We start from the raw sequence: 26,291 nt of genomic DNA on the forward strand, positions 1-26,291 counted from the left end.
CGGGTCAGCACTGTTTTGGCGGCATACAGAGGACCAACAGCATATTAGGCAGGTGGTCATATGGCTCATCAGTGTATAGTGGTGCATGGGTGTGCCATATCTTATCATCAAAAGCCAGAAAATACTCATGTCTTTGAGTGTTAATTGTATCCCAATGCTTTCCAATATCTGCAAGTAAAGAGGTAGATCACCTAAACAAAGATATGCAATTTTATGTGTACAATCAATCAAGATGATTTACAGCTAAGCTACAACATTTACAAGCTATTCGTGGCCCTACTTCTGCCTTTGTGAAACAAGTTGATGTTGTTACAAGAGTAGGATGGAAGGGAGCCAGTCCTCAGGAGAGTACAGTGAGGACCACAGTTCCCTTGGTCCTCTTGAGGATGTCCACGGCCTCAGCATGAGTTACTCCCTCCAAACAGTGGCCATTGACAGCAATGATCTGATCTCCGCGTTTCAGTCTGCCATCTTCTATGGCTGCCCCCTGGAAGAGAGAGAGGGAGGGAGAGAGAGAGAGAGAGAGGGGAAAGACAGTCGTAATGATACACAGATCAGAAAACACAACTTGCTAAGGCCAGTATGGGAACACAAACAAGATAAGACAAAAGAGTAGGCCATCATGCACAGACCTTTGATTTTAATCTTCAAAAATTCATCCTGGAGTTTTCTGACATTGACAGTGATGGCCTCACAAATTTCAGAGATGTAGTCAGGAATGTGCATGGACAATTTGACAGCATGTTTTAACACTGTAGTTTCTGAATTTAGTGTAGTGATGTCTCACCTGAGACATACAACAAGTTATTGCGTACCCCTCCAACTCTGCAAAATAAAATCTTTTTTATAGATGTTCATTAAAAAAGGAATTCCAAAAAAAGGCGTCAGATAATCATACTACTAATAGGCTGTGGTTCAGACTTCATCAATTAACATTCAGCCACCCTCTAAGTGGGAGAGGTGAGCCTAAGATGATGCACATAAGGCTTTTTGGATGAGGCAACCTTTCTGCAATACTTTTTTGATACATTTACGTTTTTTTGCAATGGCTGTGAAAGGCAAACCTATACGGACTTATATATTTGAACATAAAAAATGATGACACACGTTGAGAGATGGAAGAATGGCTTCACTTCTATGCAAATACACTCGTTTCATTTATTTATTGTTATATTATGTACCCCTGAAACCACGGATTGTACCCGTTCAAAAATTATAGCTTAAACAGTGTTACATGCTGTGCTGTGACGATACATCTTAAAACTTCTCCTGGTGCTTGGACCTTTCTCTTACCTTATTGAATACTGTTTTGATGTAGATGGGTAAGTCTCCATGAGGGCTGCCAAACCCTCCTACGATACTAAAGCCCAGGCCAGAGGAGCCTCTCTCCAGAGTGATGGTCTTATACATACGAGTACTGGGGGGACAGAAAAAAATGACTCTATGAGATTTTGTTGTGTGCATGCAGTTATATGTGTCCTCGTAAAGTGTCCTTGTGTGACAATTTACAGTGGACAAGGATAGGCAGTCATAATGGACACAGTGTTGGGCTGGCAAGATTTAGCACAGTTTTACAGCTTTTTCTTTGTCTTTTTTCTATTCTTACTTCCTCTAAATGTTTGATTGACCTTGACAAAACTAATCACGTTTTTTTAATCAAGATCTTTTTATCAAAGATTTTCATAGATTACAGCGTATAATGATCCACTGAACCCACCCATACCACCCACCCCACAGACCTGAACCAATGAAAAAAAGATAGTCATATCCAGCATTACAGAAAAAATTGAGATACAAGACGACGATGACGACGACAACAACCACAATAGTATAGAATTTCAGTACAGACCCTTGGAGAAAATATTTTATTTTCTCTAGCTAAATATATTGCATAACGTCTTTGATCCATTGAGTGTAAGCAGGAGTCTCTGTGGACTATGATGTCTGCGGATGACATTGTGATCTGTAGCAAGAGTAGGGTGCAGGTTAAGGAGAGCCTGGAGAGGTGGAGGTATGCAATGGAGAGAAGAGGAATGAAAGTCAGTAGGTGCAAGATGGAATACATAATGCGTGAATGTGAGGGAGGGCAGTGGAATGGTGAGGATGCAAGGAATAGAGGTGACAAAGGTGTATGAGTTTAAATACTTGGGGTTGACTGTCCAAAGTAACAGGGAGTGTGGAAAAAAGGTGAAGAAGAGAGTGCAGGCAGGGGGGAGTGGGTGGAGAAGAGTGTCAGGAGTGATTTGTGACAGAAGGGTACCAGTAAGAGTTAAAGGGAAGGTTTACAAGATGGTTGTCAGATCAGCTATGTTATATGGTTTGGAGACAGTGGTGCTGATGAAAAGATAGGAGGCGGAGATGGAGGTGGCAGAGTTGAAGATGCTAAGATATTCATTGGGCGTGATGAAGAAGAACAGGATTAGGAATGAGTATATTAGAGGGACAGCTCAGGCTGGATGGTTTGGAGACAAAGCTAGAGAGGCAAGATTGAGATGGTTTGGACATGTGTGGAGGAGAGATGCTGGGTATATTGGGAGAAGGATGCTGAATATGGAGCTGCCAGTAAAGAGGAAAAGAGGAAGGCCAAAGAAGAGGTTTATGGATGTGGTGAGAGAGAACATGCAGGTGACTGGTGTGACAGAGAAAGATGCAGAGGACAGGAAGAAATGGAAACGGATGATTCGTTGTGGCAACCCCTAACGGGGGCAGCCAAAAGTAGCAGTAGTAGTAGTCCTTTGTGTTAATGCAGAGCCAGCATGTAGTTACTTAAGAACAGGGGATCCAAATTAGGTTTCTTTAGACATGAGTGAACAATGGCATGCTTAAAACTGTCTGGACAAGAACCAGAGGTCAGAGAATTATTAAAAATTGCAAAATAATAGGGCTAACAGTGGAAAATACATCCTTGAGCAGCTTGGTGGGGATGATGTCTAAGATACAGGTGGAGGGATTAATATGGCAGACTGTACTCGCTAACACTGAAATTGTAATGTGTTGACACTTGGTAAAAAGGCAGAATTTACATGGGGAATGGAAAAAAAAATGCAAGGGTCAGACTGGATTTGGGACCTGATATTCTCCACTTTTTTTACAAAACGAGCAAGAAACTTTTCGGACAGCTCAACATCAGGTTCAGAAAAAATATAAGGTGAGTGGTCTACTGGCTCCTCTAGAATTTAAGAGAACATATCAAATATAGATTTCCAGACATTATGTAGTCCTGGACAAGTCCAAAACATAGGTAGTAAGCTTGCAGGAGTGTGTTTGCATGTATCACACGTAGGATCTAAATCTGGTCTAATTCTAGACAGTCTAACTTTACTAAGCTTTATTAATCACTCCATTCAATATTTCGGGGGTATATGTGTTGTTTTTAACTATTGGAATGGTTAGTGAGAGATTATAAAGTGCAAATGACTGCCTAAACTGGTTCAAATTTTTACTGAATGGAACAATGGGCTTGTTGGTATAATAAGAAATGGGCTTTACCAATGGGAGTTTGGAGCACAGGAATGCTGGTAAGGAGGTGGGGCCGCAGGATTAACTCTCTAAAATTAACCATTTATGAGCATCAGAATCATCTTTGCCCTTCACCCAGTATATTAACTATTAACACCCTAATTATGGCTGCCCAATAGTAGATACCACCCTGGTGGTGAGGCCTCTGCAGTATGCATTCCTGTAAATGTGTTTTGATTTTTGTTTTTTTGTTTTTTGTTTTTTTTGGATGATGAAGTTTGGTCAACAGACCTAAAAGAATTTGGACAAAAAATAGGAAGATTTTGAAAAAGGTATAAAAATTAGGGTAATACATTCATCTTAATTGCATTGATCCTTCCACACAAAATGAGGGGCAGCAAACTCCATCGTTCAATGTCCTGTTTCAAACAAGATATCAAGAGCCTTGTAAATCTCTTTATGATTATGTGTGATCCATATTCCTAGATACTTGAACTTCTTTGTGCTAATTTTAAAGGGAATTTAACTAATGGAGGTGATCTTGGCAGTTGCATTAATTGGCATCAGCTCACTTTTTGAAGTTTGTTTTGCACACGGATATTTTGCTAAATTTACATAAATCTAGCAGTCTAAGAAGGCTTGAGAAAGGGTCCAATATGTACCATAATAAATTGTCCGCATAAAGCGAAACTTTATACGCCCAGCCTCCATGATCAATTCCTTTGATATGTATATCCTGTCATAGGGCTAGTGCCAGTCTTTCAATAGTGAAGGCAAACAAAGAGAGGAGACATTGGGCATCTCTATCTCATACCTCATTGCAATTTAAAGTAAGCGGACATGTTATTGTTCGTATGCACAGTAGCCATTTGGCAAGATTACAGACTGATCAGCCAAAATATTAAAATCACTGACAGGTAATTGAACAACATTGATTATCTCATTACAATGCCTTCTGTGAAGGAGTGGGTTATATTAGGCAGCAAGTTAACAGTCGGTTCTTGAAGTTGGTGTTGAAAGCAGGAAAAATGGGCAAGCGTAAGAATCTGAGTGACTTTTACAGAGGCCAAATTGTGATGGCTAGATAACTGGGTCAGGTCTTGTAGCGTGTTCCCAGTATGCTGTGGTCAGTACCTTCCAAAAGTGGCCCAAGGAAGAACAACCAGTGAACTGGAGACAGGGTCATGGGCGCCCAAGGCTTACTGATGTGCATGGGGAGTGAAGACTAGCCTGTCTGGTCCAGTCCCACAGAAGAGCTACTGTAGCTCAAATTGTTGAAAAAGTTAATGCTGACTATTATAGACAGGTGTTGCTGCTTGCTGCGTATGGGGCTGCATAGTGGCAGACCAGTCAGAGTGCTCATGATGACCCCTGTCTACAACCGAAAGCACCTACAATGGGCACTTGAGTAATGGAAGATGGAGGCCTGGTCTGTTGAATCCCATTTTCTTTTTTATCATGTGGATGGCCGGGTGCATGTGTGTCATTTATCTGGAGAAGAGATGGCAATAGGATGCACTATAGGAAGAAGGCGAGCCGGTGGAGGTGGTGTGATGCTATGTCTGGGCAATGTTCTGCTGAGAAACTTTGGGTCCTGGCTTTCATGTGGATGTTACCTTGACATGTACCACTTAGCTAAACATTGTTGCAGCTCAAGTACACCCCTTCGTGGCAGCAGTATTCCCTGATGGCAGTGGCCTCTTTCAGTGGGATAATGTGCCCTGTCACACTGCAAAACTTGTTCAGGAATAGTTTGAGGAATACGACAGAGTTCAAGTGTTGCCTTGGCCTCCAAATTACTCAGATCTCAATCGAATTGAGCATCAGTGGCATGTGGTGGAAAAACAAGTCCGATCCATGGAGGCCCCACTTTGCAAACAGGACTTGAAGGATCTGCTGCTAACATATTGGTGCCAGATACCAAAGGACACCTTCAGAGATCTTATGGAGTCCATGCCTTGACGGTTCAGAGCTGTTTTGGTGGCATGAGGGGGACATGCACAACATTAGTCAGGAGGTTTTCATATTTTTGATGATCGGTGTAGAGTCTTAATATAAGATATACATTCTGAGGGGGGTGTCCGGATAGCGTAGCAGTCTATTCCATTGCCTACCAACATGGGGATCACTAGATCAAATCAATGTTTCCAGCTTGATTGGGCATCCCTACAGACACAATTGGCTGTGTCTGCGGATGGGAAGCTGGATGTGGGTATGTGTCCTGGTCACTGCACTAGCGCCTTCTCTGGTCGGTCGGGGGCCTGTTCAGGGGGGAGGGGGGACTGGGAGAAACAGCGTGATTCTCCCACGCGCTATGTCATCCTAGCGAAACTCCTCACTGTCAGAGGAAAAGAAGCAGCTGGCAACTCCAGATGTATCGGAGGAGATATGTGGTAGTCTGCAGCCCTCCTTGGATCAGCAGAGGGGGTAGAGTAGCGACCTGGACAGCTCTGAGTAGTGGGGTAATTGACCGGATACAATTTGGAAGGAAAAGGGAGGGGGAAAAAAACAACAAAAAACACAAACATAAATGTTAGACCAAAACCGAATTTTTCAAGGTTTTAGAAGAGGTAGTCCCACTCCACTCGATCGAAATCTTTTTCAGTATCAAGTGGTAGTAAAATCTCTGGAGTGTCGAATGAAGAGTGATTGCAAAGAATATTTAGAGGGCACCCTATATTAAAAAATTAGTACCTAGGGGTGTCCGGGTAGCATAGTTGTCTATTCCATTGCCTACCAACACGGGGGTCGCCAGATCGAATCCCCGTGTTACCTTGGGCTTGGTTGGGTGTCCCTACAGACACAATTGGCCATGTCTGTGGGTGGGAAGCTGGATCTGGGTGTGTGTCCTGGTCACTGCACTAGTGCCTCCTCTGGTCAGTTGGGGCACCTGTTCGGGGGGGGGGGACTAGGGGGAATAGCGTGATCCTCCCATGTGCTACGTCCCCTTGCCAAGCTCCTCTCTGTCAGGTGAAAGGTCGCGGCTGGCGACTCCACATGTATCGGAGGAAGCATGTGGTAGTCCCCGGATTGGCAGAGGGGGTGGAGCAGAGAAAAAGGAAACGTAGGGTAATTGGACGGATACTATTGGGAAGAAAAAAGGGGGAACAAAATCCCCCAAAAAAAAAAAGGATGAGTACCTGTTCTACATGAATCCTGTTTGGTCTGTAGAAATGATTGAGGAAAGGGACAATTCAAAACAGAGGGTTAAGAGTTTTGCAAGAATCTTTGCATCTGTGTTCCAGAGTGAAATCAGATGATATGAATCACACTGAAGGGAATTTTTGTCCCTCTTTAGAATAAGTGAAATGATTTCTTCACGCATAGTTGGGGGGAGGGACTGCAAGGAATGTGATTCCTGAAATACAGAGCAGAGAAGGGGGGCAAGCTGCTCTGAAAATGTTTTATAGAATTCAGATGGATAGCCATCCAGCCCTGGAGAATTGCCACTTTGCATACTCCTAATCGACTCTAAAATCTCTGCAGAAGAAATATCATTCTCCAGCTCCGCGGCTAATTCCGGATATACTCTGGGGATATCAAGCTTGTGAAAAAAATTATCCAAGGCAGACTCATCCTCTGGTGGCTATGAAATGTAAAGGGAAGAATAGAAATGATGAAACACAATTTTTTTTAAATGATCAGAGTGCTTTAAACCTTGTTCATCTCTTATATCAGGTATATAGTGATTGGCGGTCCTCTGGCGTAGTTGAAGTGCTACATTTTCCCCCGTCTTCTCCCCATGCTCACTGGAGCAGTGTCTAGATTTAAAATAAGATGCTCCGCCTGGTGTTTTGAGAGAAGATCGAATTCCATTTTAATGTCAAATGTTTTTTGAGCACGTTATCAGTGGGTAAATGCCTATACACTTCATCTAACTTCAAAATATTATCAGTCAACTGCCTGAGACTTTGTGTTCTCTTTTTTGCACATTGCAGAGCATGAAATAATCTGACCCCTTAAGCATGCTTTCATTGATTCCCAGACCGTGGAGGGCAACATCCCTGGAGTCTGATTATGGGCGAGAAAAAAATGGGGGGGGGGGGGAGAAGTACAGGGTTAAGTCTCCATGAGCAATGATTGGACACTGCACCTGGAATGCGCATTCTCATTGTCAAGGGGCCATTGTCTGAAATAACTATGGATTGATATTCATCATCAGCTATGATAAGAAGCTTTTTGTCAATAAAAATAATCTATTCATGAAAATGTCTTATGGACTGGGGAAAATAGGGAGTAGCCTCTAGAGGTAGGATTACAGAATCATCATACATCTGATACATGTGTCTTAAACGGTTTGATTGGTTGTGCCGATTTTGAGGTGTTTGTTGCCATAGAGAAGCTACAATCTAAATTTGGAGAAAGCCCACAGTTTGTGACCTCACCTAAAATGAGGTGATGCATATCCGCATTTGGCAGTCGGGAGAAAATATTAATAAAAATGCACAGTCATCAAAGTTTGGAGCATAAATATTGGCTAAGATAACTAGGAATCCATACAATTGACCGACTACAATGACATAACACCCTGACATAGTCAGATTCTATGCTTAACATTACAAATGGTGCATTCTTACTAATTAGGATAGCTGTCTCCTTTGCCTTAGAGGCAAAATTGGAACGATATGCTTGTCCTATCCATCTTCTCCCCCAATCTGGGTTGGTGAGCTGTACAGAGGTGAGTCTCTTGGAGGAAGGCAATATCAGTTTTGAGATGTTTAAGATGTGTGAGCACCCTTTTGCACTTCACGGGATGATTTAAAGACTTGACATTCCAACTTTAATTATTTGCATCTCCCATTAGGAATAATGATGGATAGTATACTACAAATATACCCCATAAAAGTAAAACAATACAATTGAAGACAATTAAACAAGTACATGTACAGGTCTGGTAAATCCCCAAACTCTGTCACCTAACTGAATATGATGACTGAAACACCCTTTGCAGAAAAAAAACTACACAATGTGTTGGTATTGGGGTACAATTTAGTGAGCAGTGGGCCAGCTCCTGCTAAACCCCCTTCGATTAGAAAAATAAAAGCGCCGCAAAACATTTTAACATTCAGTCATGCCAGTGGAGCAAATAAGGGCTGCATAAGTGATAAAGAAAATTATACTACCTGTCATCAAACCTGGCAAATAGTTACCCACCTGAGGCAGAAAATAATTAAGTTGAGGCAAGAAAAATAAAATGAGTCAAATTATGAAGAGTCAGCATGCAGCCTCAGCTGTTGTAATAGTATTTTTCACATAGGACATTGCTCTTTCTGGATCCAGGAATTCCTTGTTGTCCCCCTTGAAAGAGATGCTGAGTCAAGCAGCAAACAGCACACTATAGCAAACATCACGCTGGCCTCGGAGAAGATTCTCGATGTCACTGAACACAGCACAGGCCTTAGAAACACTCGCAGTCTAGTCTGGACAGATAGCTATCGGTTCTCCCTTACAGCTCAGGCTTGGTGCAACACATCAATGCAGTCTTGGTAGTAATTAAGTTTGTGCGAGACCTCCCCGCCAGCGATCGACCAAAAGGTCTTTCTCCAGAAGTAACACTTCTTTCAAAAGCCTGGCGATTGACGCAGCAGAGCTTGAACTGGGTTCCTCTGCAATACCCATGATTGGGATATTGCCTCTCTATGTTCTTCCCTCCATGTTGTCACACTTCTTCAACTTCACCATCTCAGTTTTGAGTTCAGCCACGGTAGTCTGACCTCACCTGACCATGCTGACAGGCCTTCTTCCACGTCATCGATAGTGATCCTCATAGTATCCATTTCAGAGGGATTAGCCATCGTGCTGTTTACAACCTCAGACTTAACCTCTTTTAGCTCACTTTTAAGAAAATCAAAATCAGGTGCATTCCTTAGTTCTGACTTGGTGACAACAGAAATGTCCGCTTTCATTGAGGAATGTCAGCTTTCAAATCCGTGCTGTCCATACTCGACTCTGGCCGTGGGCTGGGTGGTAGAGTACGGCAGTCTGTAGAAATCTGTGATGTGGAGGGTTTGGCCTACTGCTCGAGACACCACTGTGTTTGTATTGACAATGATTGGTTGCCAACAACGTGACGAAAACTGATAAAACTTGCTCAGAAATATTCTTACAAGTGTTAGAAAACAGATTTCCCATCAAATGTGGAAATAGTGTGCAATTAAACAATCATTTAGAGAAAGTAAGGCAGGAGCATCTCCCAGCACGTCATATCAAATCAAATCAAATCAATTTTATTTGTAGAGCCCAACGTCACAAATTACAAATTTGCCTCAGTGGGCTTAACAGCAACACAACATCCTGTCCTTAGACCCTCTCATCGGATAAGGAACAGCTCCCTAAAAAAATCCGCTTTAACAGGGAGAAAAAATAGGAAGAAACCTCAGGGAGAACAACACAGGAGGGATCTCTCTCCCAAGACGGGAAAGACCGGCTCACTCGTGCCCCCTGGAACTAATCACATTTGCCAAAGTTCTGTATTGTCAAGTTCAAGTTCGACTTTATTATCATCTGTGTTGGAATACAACAAAATTCTTGTTTTCTCTTGTGCTCTGGCTCTCTCTGCATTAACACAAAGGACTACTACTACTACTACTACTACTACTTTCGGCTGCTCCCGTTAGGGGTCGCCACAGCAGATCATCCGTTTCCATTTCTTCCTGTCCTCTGCATCTTCCTCTGTCACACCAGCCACCTGCATGTCTTCCCTCACCACATCCATCAACCTCCTCTTTGGCCTCCCTCTTTTCCTCTCCCCTGGCAGCTCCATATTCAGCATCCTTCTCCCAATATACCCAGCATCTCTCCTCCACACATGTCCAAGCCATCTCAATCTTGCCTCTCTTGCTTTGTCTCCAAACCGTCCAACTTGAGCGGTCCCTCTAATATAATCGTTCCTAATCCTGTCCTTCTCCGTCACTCCTAGTGAAAATCTTAGCATCTTCAACTCTGCCACCTCCAGCTCCGCCTCCTGTCTTTTTGTCAGTGCCACTGTCTCCAAACCATACAACATAGCTGGTCTCGCAACCATCTTGTAAACCTTAACACAAAGGACACAAGGCAAAAAACAAAAACCTACGTATATAGGCTATGTACACATGAATTCAAAAATTATATATACAATATAGAAAAGTACATGATAACACAACAATGTAAGGTGCATATGTCAGCTGTTCAGCAACCTGATTGCCTATGGAAGGAAACTATTACGGAGACGGGTGGTGTGTAATTGGATTCTCCGCTCCTGTTTTTTAGATGGAAGGAGTGAGAACAGGACATGAGCAGGATGTCTGGTGTCCTTAATGATGTTTTGGGCTTTGCTTTTGCAGCGAGTGCTGTAAATATTGTGAAGTTGTGGTACCTCCACGCCAGTGATTTTTGCTGCTGTCTTTACAGTCCTTTGCAGCAGTCCTGAGCAGTCAGCTTGACAAACCACACTGTGATACAGCCTGTCAACACACTCTCCACGCTCCTGCCATAAAAGTTCATAAGAGTTTTGGTACTCATACCAAAACTCTTGAGACGCCTCAGAAGTTTTGGAAACCCGGGTTTTGTCGTTGCCCTTGCCCCGACATGGACCCACCCCTAAACCATGAGCGAATGCATATCACAAAGCACAAATGTCTGCTCGCTGTGTGCTTCCTACCAGAGATTGTTGTGGAAGGATGGGAAACTGCCATGTGGGCCTGATGACGGGCCGAGCCCCTCTCGGTGATCCTGTGTGTCATATCCCCCAGGACCTGTTGCTACCTAGACAAACATATGGAGGTGGCAGGGGGAAACACACGTATAACTTCATTAAAACAACACAGGATGGCCACAGGATGACACAATCTGAGTGGCCAAGCAGAAGTTTGATTCTGATGTTACCTGCCGACAACCCAACGCTGTAATAGAATTAGCTTTTGTGTCCTTACACTGGGGCAACAACCAGAGTACCACGGGAACGTTGAAACAGATAATGCACATTTTGTAAAACCAGCTTGTCAGGTGATATTGGTATCCAGTTTCTCTCTCTCTCTCTCTCTCTCTCTCTCTCTCTCTCTCTAGGCATTTTTCCTGAATTTAGCCTAATTAGTTGCCTGGCGGCCTGTCCAGGGTGTCGCCCCACCTGCCGCCCAATGACTGCTGGGATAGGCTCCAGCATCCCCGCGACCCTGAGAAGCAGGATAAGCGGTTTGGATAATGGCTGGATAGATAGTTAATAAACACTACAGAGTAATTAATAATCAGATCTATCCTATTCTCTCTGTATGTAATAGTGTTTAAAAAAATGTACTAATTTATCACCTGTCAGGGCGAGGCTTTCACGGTCCACACTTGCTCTTTAAAATTTAAATTGCTGCATACCACTTCCCATCAATTCCACTCTACCCTTTTAAAGATGTCTGTGTTTCAGTTATCTTCTCGGGTTATAAATGGTACCGTTAAGTGTTTAAAAAAACAAGAGAACCGACTTAAGAATAGAGCAGGTTTGGTTGTCTATTGTCACTCGGTGTTGGATGTGTCGGGCTCGACAACACCCATGAGAGTTGTGCACACAAACCGGCCGTCCCTCTGACTCTCTGACAGTATTTCGTCTCCTTCACAACGCTGGAGTTACCTGCAGTGTGATGGTTCCAACTGTGTTCTTCAACAGGGCAATCGCATGGACATGGGTCATACCCTCAGTGGCCATGTCGTTGATACTGATGATCCTGTCTCCAGTCTGAAACCACACACACACACACACACACACACACACATATATATATATATATACGTATATATATATAGATAGATAGATAGATAGATAGATAGATAGATAGATAGATAGATAGATAGATAGATAGATAGATAGATAGATAGATAGATAGATAGATAGATAGATGTCCATCCACCATCCATTATCTTAACCACTTATCCTGCTCTCAAGGTCACGGGGATGCTGGAGCCTATTCCAACAGTCATTGGGCGGCAGGCAGGGAGACACCCTGAACAGTTCACCAGACCATCACAGGGCCAACACACACACACACACACACACACACACACACACACACACACACACACACACACACACACACACACACACACACACACACACACACACACACACACACACACACATTCCTGGGGACAATTTAGTATGGCCAATTCACCTGACCTACATGTCTTTGGACTGGGGGAGGAAACCGGAGCACCCGGAGGAAACCCATGCAGACACGGGGAGAACATGCAAACTCCACACAGAGGACGACCTGGGATGACCCACCAAGGTTGGGCTACCCCGGGGCTCGAACCCTGCTGTGGGGCAACCAAGCTAACCACTGCGCCACTATGCCGCTATATATATATATATATATATATATATGTGTGTGTGTGTGTGTGTGTGTAATTTTCTTACCTTTAGCTGGCATGTTTTGGCAGCCAGTCCATTAGTATCCACATCAGCAATAAAAAGAGGCACGTTCCCATGGGGACTGCCCAGTCCTCCTGCCACATTAATCCCCAGTGAGTCACATGCACCCTGGTGTAATAGAGAACAAAAAAGATTGGGACCTTGCTTTCTAAAAGTTGAGTCATGACCCAAACATGTCCGAAAACATCACAACTTAAAGGCATGGTTTTTGGCACGCAAAAGTGTGCACTGAATGGATCCAAGGCAACATGAGGCACTGAATGGGATGTCTAACCACATGTCTCGGCTCACCTTTTGTATTACTACTTTTCTGAGGTCACAGTAGTCTTCAAGCGCTGCGGTGTGGAGAGTCAAGTCAGTTTTATTTGTACAGCCAGGAGAATAAAGTATACACATGAACCTTCCAGAGGAAATCCTTACCATCTAAAAACACACAACAAGCTAGCTAGAAAGATGACGTAGTGATAGGGTGACCAGATGAGAACGGGTGAAATTCGGGACGGGGGAGTTTGGGGTGGGCGTGGCCATTTGGCCGTGGTGGGCGTGGCCTCCAGTAAATTACATTCAACGTCAACTAACAGTAAAACACGTGAAAGTCGAAACTCGTCACTAAAATGTATTGTTTGTTCATGAACATGAAGCCGACTGTCTGTTATTAGGAAAAAGAAACACAATGACTGTGTTTTATGTAACTGTGTAAATCATAACCCATTACATAAAATCAATTTTTACTAATTTTTTTTTAATCAGTGCTATCTCCAACTACACTAGAAAGCAAAAAAGGGGGAAAGAGCATGCTCGTGTGTTACTTTGTGGCTATAACAATGCTGTTCACACAACGACCATTTGTCATATATTGTGATTTATGGCCTCTTTACTGTGTCAAGAATACCACATTACATGTAAGAGTTGCTAGAGGGCACCCGGTAAAAATAAATCAGCCACTGCTGCACTGAGAAGTCTGCCTCCGTCTAATGAAACTTGGAACTTGTAGTATAAATTGCAGTAATAGTCAAGAAGACACAGCACAATTCACTTAGACTACCTCATAGGAAGACTCGAGGGCCACTGGCATATTTGGCAGAGGAGATTATTTGGCTGTAACTAATCAAAACTCGGGTTCAGTCTAATTTTTGGGATTAGGGATTTGGGTCAACTGCTTGTAATTCGGGATTGTCCTGAATTTCCCCGGACGTCTGGTCACGCTACATGTTGATGATATGCCTTCATATTGCTCTGTTCACAATTTAGCAGGCCTGAACTGTGCTGCTTACAGTCACTCCCTGCTTTGTGCTCTGACTCCCTCTGGTGGCCCAGAGAGGTAACACATCGACTGGACGGGGTCGGAGTGGAACAGTCGGAGTCTTCGCTCTGGATAAAACACAACTTAAAGTACTCCTAGGTTCACAAAGTAGTATTGTTAAGAGAGGGACATTTTTCAGAGAAACAGGTTACAGAATCATTAAAGTCATTGGTAGTCATGTGTGGATAATCAAATCATGCATCTGAGAGCTTTGAAAAGTTGCAGATTTCTTTATGTGCTTAGTGTTGGTCAGACAGGATGACAGTAAAGACATAAAACTCTGTGAAGGTTATTTCACCTGGCTTCCTTGTGAGTACTGTAATCCGGCTTTGAAGCGAGCCACCTCCAGATGAACAGAGCCACTGCAGCCCTGAGACGGGAAAGACACAAAGTCACAAAAGGATCAAAAAATTTCCTTTCTCGACATTTATTATTTATAAAGTCATATATGTGTATGTGTGTGTGTGTGTGTGTGTGTGTGTGTGTGTGTGTGTGTGTGTGTGCTCTTGCATGTGTGCGTATTTGCATGTGTGTGTGTGTTCTTGTTGTGCTATATATGTGAAAACTAATTTAATGTTTTTAACCACAAGAGTTAGAATTTGGGTTCAGGGTTGAAATTATAATTAGGATTAGGTTAGATTAAGGTTAGGGTTAGGGGCTAGGGAATGAATGTAGTCAACTAGGGTCCCCACAGGTATATACAAAGGTGTATGTATGTGTGTGTGTGTGTGTGTGTGTGTGTGTGTGTGTGTGTGTGTGTGTGTGTGTGTGTGTGTGTGCGCGCGCATGCGTGTGCTAGACCTGTAGCAGCTTCTCTGCATGCTCCTGCATTGCTGCGCGGACGTCCTCTCCATTTATTGAGAGAATCTGGTCGCCTAGCAACAACGTGCCATCTGAATCAGCCACGCCTCCTCTGATGATATCTGACACAAAGATGCCTGTGTCATTACTGTAAGCAAAAAGAAAAAAGATGGTCAAAACCCCTTGTTTGTTATAGAAGACATTATCCATCCATTATCCGATCCGCTTATCCTGCTCTCAGGGTCGCGGGGATGCTGGAGCCTATCCCAGCAGTCATTGGGTGGCAGGCAGGGAGACACCCTGGACTGGCCACCAGGCCATCACACAGGGCCGAGAAACACACACACACACACACACACATTCATACCTAGGGGCAATTTAGTACGGCCGATTCACCTGACCTACATGTCTTTGGACTGTGGGGGGAAACCGGCGCCCCCGGAGGAAACCCACTGCAGACATGGGGAGAACATGCAAACTCCACACAGAGGACGACCCAGGACGACCCCCAAGGTTGGACTACCCAGGGGCTCGAACCCAGCACCTTCTTGCTGTGAGGCGACCACGCTAACCACTGTGCCACCGTGCCGCCCCTAGAAGACATCACGTGACATTTAACAGATGCATAATGGCGCCCTATGTATAAGGAAGCATCATCAAGCTATGTTTAAACACTTCAGGAATTATTCCGTCCCATGCCCTCCTTGCAGCGTTTACACCTGGCCTGTGTCTAATCCCTTCGGAAAAGAAATGTCTATAGGACTCGTGCAGCATTTTCCTATTGATAGTGATGAGTAGTGCCCCTGCCCAGCCCCTTCCCCTCTATCCGCCACAGTCAGGTCATCCTAACTTGCTCTTCCTTACTCCTTACTCGAAATAAAGGTTGTTCATTATTTAACAACCACCTAAAGTTCTGGATGAAAGTCTCCATCAAGACACACACACACACACACACACACACACACACACACACACACACACACACACACACACACACACACCAAACCCTAATGATTTTGCTGCCTTTGGCAAAATCCAAAACGGCTCTCCCCCTAAACAATAATTATCAACAACATCATTAGTGCCAGTGCCACTCACCGCCACATCCTGTACAGACGCAGTGAACGGAAGAGTATAGGAAATGTAAGCTGCTCATATAATATTTCAGAAATCAGGGGTTATTCAACGTGCCTTAGAGCTGCAATCTTAAGAGGGAGCAGTCAGGCCACACAACCAGTAAGCTAAAAAAAAAAAAAAAAACAACCCTGTCAGCACACCTAATTCAACAGTCAGCAGCTGGTGCCTTTCAGCACCACGGCTAGCGCCACATGCTGGCTCATCCAGCCCTTGCTGGAAATGCCCAGAGTACAGACTACCGTAGAAAATACAGACTGGCAGTCGTGGCAAAACATGAGCTGTGGCAGGGCGTCAAAGCCTCCAGAGGAAGTACCATCACATCTGTCCACATCTGCATACCTGTTCCACCCTATGCAGTCGCCTAAAATTGCCAAAAGGAGGGGCTGGCCCTGGTCATTATACACAGTTTCTCTGCCTATGTGTGTTGGCCCCATCGGTTTGTTAACGTTTGTTGCTTGCCAGTGTCACTATGGGTGTCAGACTTCCTGTACCTTTTCCCTACGATGCTCAGACCCAGCCCTTGTCCAGGTCGAGGCCTCAGCTCCAGGTTAAAGATGTCCCACAGGTCCTCCTCCCTGTAAACCTCTTGGTGCCTGAAGACACACAAGCGTATGCGCTGGGTGGTTAGACGCAGCACCCCAATGGCCTCCTCGTGAGTAGCCCGCCGGAGGTCTATGCCATTCACCTGGGGGGGGGAAGAAAGAGGAAAACAGCACAGCATGTGACGAAATCCCATAATCCACATGCAGCACATGACACGGTGTGTACACGGTGTGTACATGGTGTGTACATGGAGGCCAAATTTGAAGGTGGAGTGTATGTGTGTGTGTGTGTTTATCTGAACCTCCAGTATCTGGTCGCCAGCCTGCAGCCTCCCATCCCTCTGTGCTGCTCCTCCATCATTCACTTCGTGGATTATCACTGCCCCCTAGTGGCACACATGTAGAACACACTTTTACAATGAATAAATAAATACCCAGACAAAAGCTGGTAGATGAAAGAAAAGCGATGCATAATTGATCATTTTAAATGCTCCATGAGTTTAGAAATTAAGGCAATTATACAAAAGAGGTAAGGATAAGGCACGGCGGGGGGTGACGTTGTAAATATTAATTATATTAACTAATTTATTCATCTGCGGCTGGTTTTTGGTGGGTTTCCTGCGGGTGCTCCGGTTTCCTCCCACAGTCCAAAGACATGTAGGTCAGGTGAATCGGCCATACTAAACTGTCGCTAGGTGTGAATGTGTGTGTGTGTGTGTGTGTGTGTGTGTGTGGGCCCCGTGATGGACTGATGGCTTGTCCAGGGTGTCTCCCCGCCTGCCGCCCAATGACTGCTGGGATAGGCTCCAGCATCCCCGCGACCTTGAGAGCAGGATAAGCGGTTTGGATAATGGATGGATGGATGGATGGATGGATGGATAATTTATTAATTCACAACTGTAATTTCACTCTCCCTGCACTGAATTTGGTCAAAAAAAAAAAGAAGAAGAAAAAAAAAGCAAAACAATACATAATTTTCAATTCGTGTGCCATATCTGACGACCCCATTTTATCAACCCGTATACATAGCTTAGGATACTCGTTAATTGACTTCTCTCACCAGCAGGGTATCACAGCCTCCCACAATGCTGAGGCCCAGGCCTATATTGCCTTTCAGGATCTCTATGGTGCTTTCACTGCCAGCCACTATTGGGCAGCTCAGTGGGTCAGGGGTGACGGACCCAGACCACAGCCAGTCGGACTGCCCGATGGCTGCGGCCCTTGCGATATTGAGAGACGAACAGGAGGAGGGGGAGAAAGGTAGGGTTAGGGAGGAGGAAGAGGCATGAGAGCAGGGATAGGAGGGGGATTTTGGGAGGGGCAGAAAGGAAGAAGAGGAGAGATGCTTGGAGTGGTCGACAGTGAGTCTGACTGAGACCGGGTGTTTCATTATCAACGCAGACACCTGAGAGAAGAAAAGAAAAAAAGTTATGGCACACATGTAAGGGTCAACCATCAAATCTTCTTCTTTCATTTTTTTTTTTGCGAGTGTGTGTGCGTTCTCACCTTGTCCCTCGGGAGTCCGGCCACAGGTTTGTCATTCACCGCTACGATTGTATCGCCAACCTTTATCCTGCCGTCCTGTGCGAGCAAAAAGTGAGTAAAAAGAAGGGAAGAAATATACGTTTGACTGATCAGAAGGTGACACTGAACATGAGTGTGAGGAAGGGGGGGGGGAAAACCAAGGTAGCCCGGGAAAACCCTCAACATGGACGTTTCGGAGGAGATAAAACGCCTGGATCTGTTCCAGTAATCATGACTTGAAAAGGGCTGTGTCAGCAGTTGCAACAGCGTGTGGTGGGAGGTGAGGAGTGAGATTATGACACAGATGGCAGCGGTAAGTCGCCTACACCAGTGTTTCTCAACCGGGGGTCCGCGGACCCCTAGTGGTCCGTGGTGTGATTGCAAGGGGTCCGTGAAAATAAAATATCTTTTAAAAAAAAGATCCTATGACATTTATAGAAATAGGATTATTGTACTCAAATGTGACTGAGACCTTTATCTACCTAAACTATAAAGGGTAACAGGACTTTTTTCTCTAATGACATCTATTTCACTAGTGTAATTTATTGTATTTTAATAAGAGATCTCGCTCCCGTTTGCATTGTTAAAAGTTACTGCATAAAAATTCTGTTGTTACATATATCTGAAAGCTACTGCATAAGAATTCTGTTTTGTTACATATATCTGAAAGTTACTGAATACATATTCTGTTTTGTTACATATATCTGAAAGTTACTGAATACATATTCTGTTTTTTTACATATATCTGAAAGTTACTGAATACATATTCTGTTTTGTTACATATATCTGAAAGTTACTGAATACATATTCTGTTTTGTTACATATATCTGAAAGTTACTGAATACATATTCTGTTTTGTTACATATATCTGAAAGTTACTGAATACATATTCTGTTTTTTTACATATATCTGAAAGTTACTGAATACATATTCTGTTTTGTTACATATATCTGAAAGTTACTGAATACATATTCTGTTTTGTTACATATATCTGAAAGTTACCACATAAGAATTCTGTTTTGTTAACTATATCTAAGTTACAACTGAAAGCTCTTATTTTTGCCCCAAAGAGTGAATAAATGCTATAATACAATTTAAAATGCAGTTTCTACTGTCTCTATCAAATTGCAATTCCCCTCCCCCAAGATCAGGTGGAGGGGTCCTCAGGGTAGATCAAAAATACGCAGGGGGTCCAGGACCCCAAAAAGGTTGGGAACCACTGGCCTACACGACGGTAACTGAACCGCTCTGAGAAATGATTAAAGGATGACATGTACAGGGACGCGGTGCGAAAGAGTACCAGTACTTGCTTATAATGGTGACCAGAACGATGTTATTGACGGTGATGATGACTATAACATGACGGTGACGAGATGATGGTGATGAGGGTGCTGTACCTTGCTTGCAGTGCCGTGCTGAATCAGGGACTTGACCTTCACCCCTCCCGAGGAGTCCTCCTCTGACAAGCAGATGCCAAGACCTACATGATCCTGGAGCCAGAAGTGACAGAAGTTAAAATGGAACCAGCCAAGGAAATCACTGATCTCCAACTGCTGGCATATGGGGACTCGGTAAAGACCACAGCAATACCATGCAGGAGATCTGTCCAAATAAAAAAAAAGAGTCTAAAACCGATGGGAAGTTGATAATTATTCATCTTTGCCACATGTCGATATGATGAGCCTTCTTTTTTGCTGGTGTTGTTAAAGTGGGTTACTTATATTACCCACCTGAGTGTGCCTTCAATCACAGAAATGAGCAGTGACAGGATGTAGGTGCTGTACCTGAGGTAGCGCGACATGCCGGGTGTCTCCGGATGAGCCTCTGACAGGATCTGTCTGTGAGCCGGTGGCATCCACACCTCCTGCTTCAGGGTCCCGGGCCTTCTGACCATGAATGCCTTTATTCCTAGTCAACCAAAACCACATCCTTAACCATCCTTTAACGACACTAGATCTCAGTGAAACGTACATAAATCCTCCTGGATCGAACCCTCTTTGGTGACAAGCACCATGTATGGGTATATTTAGGTCTAACGTCCAAAAACACTTCTTTCTGGAGTTGGCGTGACAGTGGAAAATCGCTACAACTTTGCTGTAAGTACCTGATGAGAACGATCTTGACTTTAGATCGGGCGTTGTTTAGGATGGTGGAGGCATTCTGGTGACTGCGGCCATACAGGATCTGTCCATTGATCTAGCAGAAACACAGCGTCAAACATCCGCCCACTACTGACCGCAGGCAAAAATGCCCCGTCAAGACGGCTACCGCCTCTACAATAGCCTTGTTAATGGCGTGCGCTCATCATCAGTACATTTCCCCACTTTATCTGCTCTCCGGCAAACCTCTGCTCCCCTACGGTCCTCCCTCGTCTCTGTCAAGACGAGGTGCTCATCCTCCCTCCTCATCTCTGCCCCCCTACATCGCTCATCGCTTTCATGAATCCACCTTAGCTCGCACCATCTTTCAAAATTTAATTTGTCTGATAAATCTTGCGCGCGGCGGCTCGTGGTTCGTATTCCTCGCTGTCTCCGGTCCACAGTAACTTTCGCTCCTTCGTTGCCTCGCCCTTCACGTTTTCTCGGCTCTGGCACCCTGTCTCTCTTACATTAACTCCAGTCCTCCCTGCTGAGGGAAAACTGAGCCTTCTCTTCAGTCCCACTGCCTCTATATAAATCTGTGTCACTAAAAATGCCAAACTTAAAAACAGATATGTATATATTCATCTTTTTTTGGGAGGGGTCCCCCCTCAATTGTATTTGGCTAATTACCCAACTCTTCCAAGCTGTCCCGGTAACTGCTCCACCCCCTCTGCCGATCCGGGGAGGGCTGCAGACTACCACGTGCCTCCTCCGATACATGTGGAGTCGCCAGCCGCTTCTTTTCACCTGACAGTGAGGAGTTTCACCAGGGGGATGTAGCATGTGGGAGGATCACGCTATTCCCCCCAGCCCCCCCCCCCCAAACAGGCGCCCCGACCGACCAGAGGAGGCGCTAGTGCAGCGACCAGGACACATACCCACATCCGGCTTCCCACCCGCAGACACGGCCAATTGTGTCTGAAGGGACGCCTGACCAAGCCGACGGGAACACGGGGATCCGAACCGGGATCCCTGAGTCGGTAAGCAACGGAATAGACCGCCACGCTACCTGGACGCCAGTACTTACATCTATGACCCTGTATGCTTTGTGACAATTTGTGTCGTCACAAATCAAAGCTGCTGGTATGTGACAATACGTCCAAATAAAACAGATTCTGGTTTTGAGCTTAATCTCTCCTAGGGTGTGGCGCTCGCTTCCCTCTTACCTCAAGCAGCTCGTCCCCCACCCGGATCCTGCCATCCAACGCGGCAGCACCCCGGGGATCTATCTCTGCCACACTGACACTCATGCGAGCCCGGGAGTCATCCTTGTTGCCCGTGAGGCTGAGTCCCAGGCCATGTGCCTCGGGGCCCTGCTCCAACTCAATCATATGGAGCTTCCCGGACAGGCTGCCGTAGCGCTGCAGCATCTTTTCTGGTTTAGACAGGGTCAACAAATGAGCTCTTGTTAGGACTGGAGCATCATGCAGTTGGCTAAGCCAAGAAAACAATTTGCACGTTGTCATGTATGATGATTGACAGCTTGTTAGGGGAGGAAGCCCTCTGGCATCAGTGTAAGTGTGTGTGTGTGTATGTGTGTGTGTGTGTGTGTGTGTGTGTGTTTGATACAGCTTGCTAGGAGGATCATCCAATTTAATAACTGGGGTGATATCAGTCAAGTTCAGCCAGGAAGGAGCGAGGGAAGGGATGCAGTTGTGCATAATTCTGTGTTCAGATGCATCAATTTGTGTTTGTCTGGGCGTGCCGTTGTTTCAGTGTGATGTCTACATGATGGTGGCTTGACGTACTCCTGCCAATGTCGTCCTCACTCTCCTCTTCCTCGGTGTTTGGTGATTTGACAGTTTTAGGGATCCTGCCATCCAATCTATCGGCTGCCGAACGAGGCACCTTGGGAAGAAGCGGTTTTGAATTATTAAGCGAGCAGAGTTTTGCGATGCCACGGGGGGGGGGGGGGGCCTTCGGGCATGGATTGGACCACCTGAGGACAACGCATCCCGAGGCTTGTTCGATATGCTTAATGTGGCAACGCGAAAAGCTGACGAATAGGATGAATTAATGAACACGGTTTTAGGCTCGGCTAAGAATAACTTGAAAGGCGGTCGGTTTCATGCATAAATGTGTAACCTATACACACAAGCACGTAAGGTATCTCCAGATGAACACACCGGCCGTGTTTTAGTGAGGTGTCGAGCTCCATCAAAGAGGAGAAAACAAAGGTTTCAGTAAACTGGGTGGTGGCTGCATGGAAATTTCAGGGTGCAATCTACAAAGCATGCAGGTTAATTAAGTTTTTTCAAAGTTTGCATAGGCAAATGAAATGCTAATGCTAACCACATGCATGCACACACACACACACACACACACACACACAGTGTACCGACCTTGAAGGGGGTGGGGGTGAAGGGGTTTGTAAGGGAGGGACTAAGGAACAGACCACTGAGTAGCTCCGCTTCCTAAGATCACGGGGGAAACACAGACATGGTCCGACAGAAACCAGCATAACACCTACAGGTGTCTGGGTAACATCCCTTCAACACATTTTCACTTGCTAAAGAAACACAAAGGTGGTCACTGCTGAAATGCAAAAAACACATAAAATCTATACAACGGTGCAAAACTGAGCAGCAGCGTGATTGAAGAAGAAGAGGGGAACATGTCCTCACTCTTCATCTCCTTCTCTGACAGGAGACTCCTTGACAGAAAATCCACTAGCACATGATTTAGTAGTGGTCTAGGCTAAATACATTTTGAGGTTGTCTCCATGACCTTAGCCTTTGCAGTGCGGCGAGGTCACATGATCTAATCCACACCCATTCTCCCTCAAGTACAATGCTAACACGTATGAAAAACCTCGACTCGGGAGTTAATTCAGCATTTCTACTCCACAGCCATTCACGCAGAATAAAAGCACAACACAATAAAGGTAAAGGAAGACCCCCACCTTGCCGCCGCCGTGTGAATCGGCCTGCGGTGCCGCGGCAGTTTTACTCTCATGGTTGGAAAGCATCGGAGACTGTTGGGAAAGAAAACACAATTTAGATGAATGGGACTCCGGAAGGCTAAAAGGCGGCACACTGGATACGGTACACGACGATGGATGGGAATACCATCAAGCAACCAATCACTGGACGCACATCGTGTATGGCAGACATGTTTGTTTTTTTTTTGCCCATCGTGCTAAAATAAATGCAGCTACAGTGTGGGTCTATGTGAATGCGTTGTGCACACGGTGTGGCTGATAACTGGCATAGGACACCTGAGGTCTGTGTTGGCCAGTCTGCACCAGGAAGACCACCGTGTCTCCAGCCTTGCGGATGGCGTCTACTGCCTGTTCGTGGCTGACATCTCTCAGGTCCACTCCACACACCTGGTGGGCCAAGGTCACGCACACACACACACATACACACACACACACACACACACACACACACACACACACACACACACACACACACACACACACACACACACACACACACAGGGCGCTTTGGTCTTTTCTCCAGCGTTTTTGTAGCTGCATATACACATATACACATGCACAATAACACATACTGGCACATTATACCAGCAAACAACACCACAGATCCCCTTTCTCTGCCTCTGTCCCTGTCTCTCTCTCTGTCCTCCCTCTTTTTCATTCACTCTCTACCTTTCCTTCCCTATCTAACACAGACTTAAAGACACACAAACACACTGACTCATTGACATAATAATGGGTTACATTGATATAGTGCTTTATCTAGACACTTCACAGTGAAAGGTGGGGGGGGGTCACCTCACCCACCATCAATGTGCAGCACCCACCTGGGTGATGCACGGCAGCCATTTTGCACCAGAACGCTCATCACACGTCAGCGTGAGGTGAAGAGGGAGGAATCATTGAGCCAATTACATGGGGGGGGGGGGTGATTAGGTGGCCAGATGGAGAGAGGCAGATTGGGAATTTAGCCAGGACACCGTGGGACCCCCTACTTTGTGATAAGTGTCATGGGATCTTTAATGACCACAGTGAGCCAGGACCTCAGTTTAACGTCTCATCCGAAGGACGGCATCTCCTACAGCACAGTGTCCCCGTCACTGTACCGGGCATTGGGATTTCATATATGTTGTCTTTATTATGACCAGAGGGAAGACTGCCCCCTAGTGGGCCACCATTACCACAACTCCGGGAGCTTGCCCATCCAAGTGCTAGCCAAGCCCACACCTGTTTAGCTTCTGTCATTCAGCAGAACCAGGGTACATGTTGGTATGGGTGCCAGCCACACACACACACACACACACACACACACACACACACACACACACACCTCGAGGATCCTGTCCCCAATCCTGAGGGTACTGTTGTGCGCGGCAGGGCTGTCGGGGCCGATGTGCTTGATGAAGATTCCCCTCATCATCTCCCCGCTGCTTAGTCTGCTGCCCATGCCTCTACCGCCCATGATGCTGATGCCAAGGCACTGGCCTGGCGCGCGAGTCAGCGTCACACTACAAAGAAACACACGCACACAAAAGACACACACACACACACACACACAGAGAAATGCTGTGGATGGCTGTAATAATGAATGTTTGTGCTTCCGTATGCCTGAGGAAGACCTTACTTTGTTAGAAACATCGACTGAATGACCTTAAAAAAGGGAGATTTATTCCAGGGTTTGGGGTTTTTTTTTGTTTTGTTTTTTTCCGTCCGCCTCCTTGTGCGTGTTACTGCGATGCACTGAAAACAATAGCACACTTTGTCAGCCGGGAAGAGACACACTGAACCTTGGCATTTACACCCAGCCCGGCCCAGGTGATGGATGTACCGCAGGACGACACAGCCGTAAACAGAATAAACATGGCTAGGATGAGTAGCTGCATCCCCGGGGGCCTAAGTGGAGGTGACTTTATGCTCGGTCGGCCCCCCTGCTGTTGTGGTCCTGCTGTGAACATACCTGGGATTTTACTAAGCCTTCCCCGGCACAGAGGAATGCTGTTCTTTCCCATTATGGAAAGAGGAAAAAAAAAAAAGAGAGAGAGAGAGAGAGAGAGAGAGAGAGAGAGAGAGAGAGAGAGAGAGAGAGAGAGAGAGAGTAACAAAAGAGGTGAGACCCGGTATCCAAATAGACTCTGGCAAATGAGAAAAAATCACCGGCTTCACTGCTTCACTGACCTTCGAGGTTGACCCCAAGATGGGACGGCGGGAGGATGATGAAGCTCCTCGTCTTCATTCTCTTTGCTGCCATCCACTGCGACCTCCACGGTCACCTTCGGCACGCGCTCCTCTCCGCCGCGCCCGTCCTCCTTATCCTCCACCTCCCGTCGATCCTTGGTCCCGCCCGTCGCCCGCCGGAGGAGCGGCCGGCTGCCGGAGAAAAACACACAACGACACAGTAACGTGCGACATGCTGTAAGCCGGTTACATTGGTGGCAGCGGTGGGATCCGGAAGTGTGCAGATCCTCAGAAGTCTCTTCGGAGCGCGGGAATAACAAAGCGGGAGGGCGCGCTTCCAGGGGAGGGTGACGACTGTAAACTACTAATAAGACACGTTAGCCCCTAGCTAACGGGTCTGACCCTTTAGCCGAGCGGCTAGTGATGTCGCCTTGTGGTGCAGTACACCCCGTATCGAATCCCGCACCGGGCAAGAAGATAACCGGTTACAGTGTGTTTGTGAAGTAGCATTTCCGTGGTTCCGGCTGACACACGGGCGCCGTGGCGTGGATAACGGGCCGCGGGCTTATCTGGTTGTTGTTTTTTCGAGAACCGACGCGGCGTGACACACGGACAACAGCGACCTGTATTGGATGACCTCGAGAAGATACAGGGCTTTCGTCGCGAGCGGCCCTGAAAACACGTATTTTCTGCCAGGGAGGTCACAGCACTGTGGCACGCTCTTGCGCGAGTCTGTGAATGTGTGTGTGGGGTGTGGGGTGTGGGGTGTGGGGTGTGGGGTGTGAGGGGGGGGATTTTTCATGAATATGTTTAAGCAGTGGCGAGCTGTAATAAACCCATTGAGGTGAGTGATAGCGGTGCTATCTACACAGCAGGA

General features: G+C 45.7%; 1 protein-coding gene across 1 annotated transcript in view; it reads right to left on the bottom strand.

Annotated features, from left to right (window-relative positions):
- Positions 1–228: 228 nt before the first annotated feature.
- si:dkey-92j12.5 (multiple PDZ domain protein) overlaps positions 229–26,291 on the bottom strand; it is a 51,728-nt gene continuing 25,665 nt past the window's right edge. The window contains exons 21-43 of the mRNA XM_056280548.1: positions 25,415–25,606; positions 24,570–24,747; positions 23,519–23,629; positions 23,204–23,275; positions 22,644–22,715; positions 22,050–22,149; positions 21,468–21,676; positions 20,265–20,356; positions 19,945–20,068; positions 19,558–19,650; positions 18,143–18,217; positions 17,697–18,041; positions 16,939–17,022; positions 16,586–16,779; positions 14,958–15,105; positions 14,455–14,526; positions 14,128–14,251; positions 13,145–13,179; positions 12,839–12,961; positions 12,056–12,160; positions 11,099–11,202; positions 1,294–1,417; positions 229–487 (exon numbers count right to left, since the gene is read on the bottom strand). Of these exons, the coding sequence (XP_056136523.1) occupies positions 341–487; positions 1,294–1,417; positions 11,099–11,202; positions 12,056–12,160; positions 12,839–12,961; positions 13,145–13,179; positions 14,128–14,251; positions 14,455–14,526; positions 14,958–15,105; positions 16,586–16,779; positions 16,939–17,022; positions 17,697–18,041; positions 18,143–18,217; positions 19,558–19,650; positions 19,945–20,068; positions 20,265–20,356; positions 21,468–21,676; positions 22,050–22,149; positions 22,644–22,715; positions 23,204–23,275; positions 23,519–23,629; positions 24,570–24,747; positions 25,415–25,606 (2,923 nt within the window). The 3' untranslated portion in view covers positions 229–340. The remainder of the gene's footprint in view (positions 488–1,293; positions 1,418–11,098; positions 11,203–12,055; positions 12,161–12,838; positions 12,962–13,144; positions 13,180–14,127; positions 14,252–14,454; positions 14,527–14,957; positions 15,106–16,585; positions 16,780–16,938; positions 17,023–17,696; positions 18,042–18,142; positions 18,218–19,557; positions 19,651–19,944; positions 20,069–20,264; positions 20,357–21,467; positions 21,677–22,049; positions 22,150–22,643; positions 22,716–23,203; positions 23,276–23,518; positions 23,630–24,569; positions 24,748–25,414; positions 25,607–26,291) is intronic.

The sequence above is a fragment of the Lampris incognitus genome, chromosome 5 (assembly GCF_029633865.1).
Source record: "Lampris incognitus isolate fLamInc1 chromosome 5, fLamInc1.hap2, whole genome shotgun sequence".
Lineage (NCBI taxonomy): Eukaryota > Metazoa > Chordata > Actinopteri > Lampriformes > Lampridae > Lampris > Lampris incognitus.